This window comes from Phascolarctos cinereus, unplaced genomic scaffold (genome assembly GCF_003287225.1).
Source record: "Phascolarctos cinereus isolate Bilbo 61053 unplaced genomic scaffold, phaCin_HiC Scaffold_9;HRSCAF=440, whole genome shotgun sequence".
Taxonomy (NCBI): domain Eukaryota; kingdom Metazoa; phylum Chordata; class Mammalia; order Diprotodontia; family Phascolarctidae; genus Phascolarctos; species Phascolarctos cinereus.
Genome location: NW_027556402.1, coordinates 197267548 through 197276675, shown reverse-complemented (window position 1 = coordinate 197276675; position 9128 = coordinate 197267548). Strand labels below are relative to the sequence as shown.

At 41.4% G+C, this 9128-nt stretch overlaps 1 protein-coding gene across 1 annotated transcript in view; it reads right to left on the bottom strand.

The window, feature by feature from the left end:
- Positions 1 to 2034: 2034 nt before the first annotated feature.
- The window catches only part of TNIP2 (TNFAIP3 interacting protein 2), a 30198-nt gene continuing 23104 nt past the window's right edge, over positions 2035 to 9128 (bottom strand). Inside the window, exons 5-6 of the mRNA XM_020992194.2 lie at positions 6936 to 7055; positions 2035 to 3263 (exon numbers count right to left, since the gene is read on the bottom strand). Coding sequence (XP_020847853.1) covers positions 2982 to 3263; positions 6936 to 7055 — 402 coding nt within the window. The 3' untranslated portion in view covers positions 2035 to 2981. The remainder of the gene's footprint in view (positions 3264 to 6935; positions 7056 to 9128) is intronic.

The following is a 9128-nucleotide window of genomic DNA, read 5'->3' as shown; positions in this document are numbered from 1 at the left end:
CCTATCAAGGGGAACAATCATAACAGCTAACATTTATGTAGCACATACTATGCGCGGGCATCACGCTAAGTGCTTTATAATTATTGTCTCATTTGATCCTCATAGAGGTAAGTGCTATTATTATCCCCATTTTACAGATGAGGAGACTGTGGCAAGCAGGTTAAGTGACTTGCCAAAGATCATGCAGCGAGTAAGTTTCTGAGGCTGGATTGGAACTCAGGTCTTCCTGACTCCAGGCCTAGTGTTCTTATCTGCTATACCAGCCAGTTTTCAGACTGGGGAGGAAAGAACACATGTCGATTAACAGATTCAAAAACTCAAGACAAGCAAGGAAGTAATGAGAGTATTTAGCTGCCTTCAGTGTGTTCCAGGCCCAGATGGGACTACGTCCCAGGGTACTGAAACAACTGGTAGATGGAATTGCTAAGCCGCTTCCACTGATCCCTGGCAAATCCTGGCAGATAAGAGTGCCACAGAACTGAGATGGGCAAACATTCCCAATTTATTTTAAAAAGGAGAGGTAGGTGGGAAGACAGTAGAGTCGACAAACCATAGACTTGACATAGACCATAGACAAGTGAGCTTGACTTCACTTCTAATTTTAATTTTTAAATTTTTTTTTAGGCAATTGGAGGTTAAGTGACTTGCCCAGGGTCACACAGCTAGTAAGTGTCAAGTGTTTGGTCTGAGACTGGATTTGAACTCAGGTCCTCCTGACTTCAAGGCCGGTGCTCTATCCAGTGCGCCACCTAGCTGCCCCCCTTGACTTCACTTATAGAACATACTATGAATGGGATGGTTAAGTGAGGATTTTGAGCAGAAAACAGTGATCACTAAGAGCCAGCATGAGTTCACCAAAAGCAAGTCCATCCCAGAATAACTCCATTTCATTTTTGAAAGGGCTATCAGATTGGTATAGTAACTGATGAAATGGAGCAGAATGGTTGGTCAGAAATTCTGTAAAGCTAGAATCACTGGATTTAGTCATCAGTTCAACAACCATGTATTGCTATCTGTGACCTAACATGGTAAGAGATGGGGATACAAACTTATGAAAATAGCATGGCATTCGACAGAATGTCACATGAGATCTTTGTAGATAAGATGACAAAAGCAACCAAATGAACTAGAGTTTATTAAGCCCTTAGTACGTAGTAAGTAGGAGGGACATATGGGATGTTATGATATGGGATGAAACATAGGCTAGATGATAAGGTAGAGTGGACATGGTTTGAATATCTGAGGCCAAAGAGCAGTGATAGATGGATTTATATCATTCTAGAGGAAGATCTCTGATAAAATGCTCTAGGAATCTGTTCTTGGCCTTGTAGGGGAAAAATAGGAACCACAATTATTTTGTAACAACTTGATGGATGAATCCCCCTATCAGCTAGTGGCCTAATAGTAGAAAGTCTCTAGTTACTATTGAAGGGGAAATAAAACATAGCAAACTATGTAAGGTCAGAGTAAAGTGGATGGTCTCATCGGCTATTATAACAGCTACTTGCTGACCTTGGATAAGAGACCCTGCAGTCTTATCTAAAAGAACTTCTTTCACAATTATAAAAATATTTGGTCATTTCCCCTTATTTCCCCTTGAATAGCGAATGTTTTCTTATGATAAATCTTGCTAGTAACATTCCAAATATTCTTCCTATCTCCCTTGGCTAATCTCTCTCTTTCTCTACTTGTCTCCTATTAAATCTTTTACTTTTCTATCCTAATTTGCTGTAGAATGTTGCAATTAGCTGTATATTTCTAAGTGGGCCTGAAAGCTTATAAAAACCAAATTTGTGCCCTAGGTAGCTGAAGCTGCTATTCAGCAAGAGTAGTATTCCTTAACATGTTACTACATTTCTCTCCTTTCAGTTTGGCCTCTTATCTTTGACCCACAGTCATCAGAACCCCAGTGATAGGTATACCTTGTCCATGAAGGTCCAATTATTCTTGGTCATAAGAATTCCCCAACAGCCTCATATCATTCAATCTTTTTATCAGAGTTTTAGGCAAAGAAACACATGAAAACATCAATAGTCACATCAATCGATTTTATTATAAAAATAAGTGAATATAAAATATGATTTTAATTTTTCATATAAACTCAATATGTAAGAAAAAAATTGCAACTTGCCAATACAAGATGCATCAGTGCAAAAAGAGAAAGGGACTTTGCTGCTTCCAGAAGCCTATTCCCCATCCTTCACATAAGACAAGACAGTGATGTTCAGTCCCCACTTCTTGAGCCAAATCTGGCTCATCTGTGTGACCTGAATGCCTTCCACACTTCTACACTCTGTACTTGACACACTGCAGCATGTGAAGGCTTTGACATAGCGTCAGTGTGGATCTTGTCCTATATCTTGATAGACCAGGCCCCATGTCCTCCATTCTGAGGCCACTGGAAAGAACACCTAGTAACGCTTGTCCCTACCAAAGATGGGCAAGTTTCACTCAAACTGTCCCACCCCAGCCATCTTCCTCACCTCAGATATCCATGTTGGATAACAGTCTGGACCATCCTTAGTTCAACTGAAACCAGGTGTAAATGACTGAGTCAGAATTCTGACTATTAGAAATTGGTGCTTTCTTCAACAGAAAGATAAATTTGTGTTTACTCTTCCTAACTCATCCTTGAAGGGATGGAACCTTACCCATTTGGTTACCAGGCACTTGATCACCTGGTATGCTGCCATTCCGTCCTCTCTGGAGAAATCCAATAGCTGATTGCCTTTCTCAACTCCGGTGTAGCTAGGCAGTAGGCTTTGAGTTGGAAGGTCACACAGCTCAAATGAGATCTAAGTGAGTTCTACCCCCAGAAGACTGACTGGTCCATTGGCAGATCCATTCTCCCATTTTCATTCCCATGTCTTTACTGAGTCATACTTTTTCAGGGGACCAGATTGTCCAGATGAATGACTGGAGAGTCTCTGCAGCCGATTCATCCTGGCCCTGCCTTTGACCAACTTCTTCAGGTGACTTAGTCACTGACAGCATTCAGACACGTGTCTAAGAAATTCCTCGCCCTCCTCATCATGAAAGAACCTCATGCAGTGAGGGCAGTGAAGGTCCCCTTGACCTTGACCTCTCAGGTCAGGGCCAGAAATTCCTCTGTCTGCTTCAGGCTGTTCAGGCTGCAGGACAGGCCTCCTTGTGCTAGATGTATCTGCCCTGAGTAAGACCTCTGCCACGTCTGTCTCTAGGCGTTGTGGGTGGTTTTTGTGACCTGTGTGAATCCTGCAGGGGCCCTTTGTCTCTCTCAACTCCTGTGGGGGAAAGACAGAGTTAGGAGTCATTTGGCCATTTGCCGACATTTAGTTTCTTACATTTTACCATTTAAAAGCATTTTCTCATGGAAGCCAGCTATACATTCTTACGTTCAATTCATCTTACCTCAAGTAAATATTTATTAAGCACTTATGGCATGAATTACACTCTGCTTGGTGCTAGAGATACAAAGATGAAAAAAAGACAAGCCCTGCTCTCAGAAGGGAGACCACACATATAGAAATAGGTATGTGCAAGGGAGAATGTGAAAATAACAATAATAGATATCACTTATATTGTGTTTTAAGGTGTGCAAAACCCTTTAAATAACTTATTTCATTTAATCTTCCCAACCATCCTGGGAGGCAGGTGCTATTATTACTACCATTTTACAGATGAGGAAACTGAGGCAAATAAGGTTAAGTGGCTTGCCCAGGGTCACATACCTAGTAAGCATCTGAAGCATGATTTAGACTCAATCCTTCCTGACTTCAAGTCTATCACTATCCACCGTGCCACCTACCAGATCAGGCAAAAGAATGATCTGTTCTATGCAGATTTGAGAATGGAAAGCTCACGGTTGGCTCATTAGATAGGAGAGTGTCAAGAAAGAATTCCTGCAGCAAGTGTCATGAAGGAATAATGTTTGGGATGAGGATCTGCCCCTTCACCTCTGCCTTTTAGCTTCCCTGGCTTTCTTCAAGGCTCAGCTCAAATCGTACCCTTCACAAGAGGCCTTTCCTTCTAAGGCCACCTCCCATCTACATGTATACATATACATATACACATACACATATACCTATCTTGTATGTACGTAGTCATTTGCATGCCATTTTCCCCATTAGAATGTAAGCTCTCTGAGGGCAGGCATTGGGGTTTTGCCTTTCTTTGTTTCCCTAGTGCTTAGCACAGGGTCTCGCACATACTAAGTGCTTAATAAATGTTTGGTGACTGAATCTACTCCCTTTTGCTTTCCTCAAAAGTGAAATCAGTCGTGGGAAAGACGCCAAGACTGTCCAAATTCTCCTCATCCTCCAAGGCCTGGCTCAAGTCCTGCCTTCACTGGGAAGCCTGCCTTGACTACTCTGACCCCACGTTCCAAAGAATACAGATTTAGAGCCAGAAGGGATCTGGGATCGAAAATCAGCAAGTCCAAGTCGGTCTTTCTACAGATGAAGAAACTGAGGCCCGAGAAAGCAAAGTGACTTCTCAAGACCACACAAGCATTAAGTGGCAAAGCCAGGATTTGAACCCAGGTCAATCACAGATCAAGAGTTAGTTATAAGGAATCTATCAGGCTACTTAGTGTAAGCATCCCCTTTGACAGATGAGGAAACTGAGGCCCAGGCAAGTGAAGTGGGATTTTGAACCCAGGTCTTCTGACACGTGAGCCAGTGCTCATTCTTTTTTACTACCTTCCCTCCTTCCATATCCCAACACTATTTAGAAGGAGCAGAGCACCTTGCTAGTCGTGGGGAGAGACATAAATTAAAACATGATCCCTTACAACCTAGTGGGAGGGATACAATGTATCCACAGCACCACGAAATGCTCTGATAACACTCAGTCCACACCAGAGCCTGTCCTCACTGCCTTCCCCGCTTAGAAGGCCTCACCTGATCAGAGCTTGTGGGTTCCCTTGTTACCCACATGGATACAGAATGCTTTCCAGACCTCTCGCCACCATACTAGCCCCTACAGCCTTCCCATGCTTAGGGGTCAGGCACACTCTCCCTCACCATGTCCCAGCATCCTGATGTCAAATCTTGCCTTAGCTCACACAGGAGAAAACTGGGCTGAATGTTTAACTATGTCACTATGAAGAAAAATACTATGCTTGGCCCAATGGTCTCAGCTTGAGGGGAAGTGAGAGCAAAACAGATCTCAGCTGAGTGTCAGTCTAATAGGGAGAATGGGTGAGAATTCACTGCTCTGCTTCTAAAGCTTGAGCACAACAAGAATTTATCCAGAGAACGCGAATCATCTGTGGTCATACTAGTGTTACTGCCTGTGTGACTGTATGTAAGCCACTTAACCTTCCTTAGCCTCAGTTTCCCCACCTCTGAAATGCCAGAATTAGATTAGCTGATCTCTAAGGTCCCTTTCAGGCTCTAAGCCTCAGCATCTCCATTAAAGCGACATAAGAGAGGGAAAATGCATTTCTTTTACTGGGTAAAAATAATGTAACCATTACATGTTTGGAATGTTGGGAAATATAGTTTAAAAAATTTATACTTAAAAATACTATAATTAAGCTCAACTCAAATATCACTTCTTATGAGGCCTTTCCAGATCCCCCTCAGCTCACTCCCAAATGATCTTATATGTGCTTTTCTTTCTTCCTTTCTCTTCGTTTTAAAGTAGGGAGGTGGCATAAAAGAAGAGAGTTCTGAGCCTGGACTCGGGAAGATTTTACTAGCTGTGTAAGTCACTTAACCTCTCAGCTTCAATTTCCTTATCTATAAAATGGGGGTGATCACAGCAGTCACATTACAGTATTGTCATGAGGTTCAAATGAAATGTACATATATACACGTATTTATTCTATGTTTGAATTGGTTTATTAGCAAAGTGAAAATGCTCAAAGCAACTGCATAGCTCTGCAATTAAAGAAGTTTTTATTTCTAACCTTCAAGAATCTGTTCCACTTTTCTCCTCATTGTTTATAAAATTATTCTACGGCATTAGCTGCTTATTTCCCCATCATCATGTGTTTTCTTTTTACTCTTGATGCTGGTTTGTTCTTGAATTTAGCATCTATAAACTAACCATTGCCTGCATTCCCAATAGATACAATTCTGGCTAAGTACTCACAAAGGTATACATGATATCAAAATATAATAATGCATTTATATTTTCTTTTTTTAATTAATTAATTTATCTATTTGTAGTTTTTAAAATCCACTTTTATAAGATTTTGAGTTCCAAATTTTCCCCCCTTCCTCCTCTGCCCCCTCCCCAAGACAGCATGCAATCTGATATAGGCTATATAATCATATTAAACCTATTTCTACATTATGTATTTTATTGTTTAAAGGACAAAAGTCAAGTCAAGCGATTATATTTAAAACTGCAAAATGGTTTTATTAATGAGAATAAATCATTGGCTCATTGTATTAACAGAAGCCTACTTCTCATTTACTTTATAAGCTCATGCAAAGATAACTATATTTAAACCAAATTCTGTAAACTTAAAGTGCTCTATAAATGTTGGCTATTGTTATTAGTTATTCCTAGGGGAAAGGAAGGGTTTAAGCATTTATTAAGCACCTACTATGTGCCAGGCACTATTTTAAGTGTTTTGTAAATATCATCTCATTTCATCCTCTGGGAGGTGGGTGCTACTATTATCTCCATTTTACATTTGAGGAAACTAGGGCAGACAGAGGTTAAGTGAATTGCTCAGGGTCACCCTGCTAAGTATCTGAGGTCAGATTTGAATTCAGGTCTTCCTGACTCCTGGAGCAGTGCCAGGCCTGGAGTCAGGCAGCTAGAGGCAGTGCCTTGTACACAGTAGGTATTTAATAAGATTTTTTTTTTATGGAGATGGTGTGCAATCTGATACAGGTTCTCCTTTTCTACATTCATGCTTACTAAGATGTTGTTGGTTGATTAACCTTTAAAAGGAAATCTACGATAAAGATCTTTCTGATTTTATTTCAGTGTTGTACCTGTCTCCTGGATATCTGGTGCTGGAGGCTTGCAACTTTTTCCTTAAGCTCTTGAATCCTGCTTTGCGCCCGCTCCCGATCAGCTCTTTCTGATGTAAAATCATCCTTATAAACGAGCACCTGGAAACAGAGAAGACTTAAGTGCTTCCCATCACAGGCATTAAAAGACACTTTATCAATGACAGTCAAGCCCCCCCCCCGCAAAAAAAAAAAAACAACACTGCCCTAACACTTGTTTAAGGGAAAAGCCAATGGTTTTGGAATCCTAGGGTAGGAATTCAAGTCCCAGTCTTCCCTCCTACATACCGACTGTTTGACTTTGTACAAAATACTTCCCTTCTTTCCCCTCCATCTCCTCCTTTACAAAAAGGGGGCATTGCACTAGATCGCAGGTTCTTAAGCTTTTTTCAGTCATAGAACTCTTTTGGCAGTCTGGTGAAGCCTCCAGACTTGTTGGAAGGTGGGTCCCCCTAGTTCACCTGGAAAGCTTTGATTTGATCTATTTTTCTGACCTGGGCCAATTCAACACACCTTGGGCAGACATTAGTGAGGACCGTGACTGGCTTTAGCCTTACGGTAGCTCAGAACTCCCAAACTCAATTGATCCTCAAGCACGTGCCACTGTGCTAGCCAGAATAATGTTTATAAATGAATAAAATAAAATGCAAAGGATTGCAAAGGAACCCAATTATATTGAAATACAATTATCAAAATCTTTTTTTTTTAAAGTTTATGAACCCCAGGTTAAGTGCCTCTATACTTGGTGATTTCTATTGGACCCTCTTAGCTCAAAATCCTATCATTTTATATAAGATGATACAAGAGAATTTGAGCTTTTTCCCCCATGTCAGTGATGGGCTTGCACTGACCAACCTCATCTGCACCTCTCTGGCTCAGATGATCGTCCTCCCTTTCCACCATCCCACTCCTGCAATTCCCCTGACAAGATCCAAAGCACAGAACTTTAAAGGTTCTTAATCTGGAATCGAGATGAAGTTGGAGGAGCAGCGACTAAATTGGCTTATGCAGACTGACTCAGCAGTCAACTTCTTCTCTACACATCAAGCTTGTCATCCACAAACTGATGTGACCCAGTCACCTCCAGGGTGTCACATCATCCCCTCTGAGTCTCGGTTTCCTCATCCACCAGAGGAGGAAGCTAAATCTCTCCTCCCTTTCTTTGCTGAATTCCAGAAAGCTATCTAGACTGGGTCCCTCCACTTCCCCTTGTCTCACTCTCTTCTAAACACTCTGCAGTCTGGCTTCTGACCTCATTACTCAACTGAAACTCTTCTCTTCAGAGTGAGAATGTCTCTTTCTTGCCAAACCTAATGGCTTTTTCTCAATCCTCATCTTTCTGGAACTGTCTGCAGCATCTCTCACTGCTGAACCACCCTCTCCTCCTGTATATTCTCTCCTCTCTAGGTTTTTGTGACACTCTGCTCTCACTTCTCCTCTTGACTGACAGCTCCTTCCCTGTTCGCTTTTTGTTGGATTTTCATCCATGTCATGCTCCTTCACTGTGGGGATACCCAAGACTGTGTCCTAGACCCTCTTCTATTCTGTCCCCATGCTCTCAATCTCCATGCAGAATGTATATATGTATATACATATGTATGTATATGTATGTGTGTATATATGTGTGTATATGAGTGTATGTGTGTGTGGGGTGTGTGTGTGTGTGTGTGTGTGTGTGTGTGTGTGTATTCCAGTCTTTCTTCTGAGCATCTCTCCTACATCAGCAATTGCTATTGGACATTTAGAACAAGATGTTCTAAAGGCATCTCAAATTTAACATGTCCGAAATAGACTTCATTTCCTTTTCTTTCATCTTTCTTCTGAACTTTCCTATTATTTTTGAGGTTACCACCATCCTTCTGAGAGTCCAGGATCACAACTCCAGTAACAATCCTCAGTACTCACTGGTACTCACTCCCCATATTCAATTAGTTGTCAAATCTATCATTTTCTACCTCCTATCTGTTCTGTATATGCCTATGTATGTGCATATTGTCTCCCCTTGTAGAGTGTAAGTTCCTTGAGAAGAAGAACTATTTATCACTGTCTTTGTATCTCCAGGGCACAGAATGATACCTGGTACATATCAGGCTTAATAAATGTTTGTCCACTGATCTCCAAGGTCCCTTCCAGCATTAAATCTTAGGGCCCTAAGAAAATTCAGTGCCCCACCCC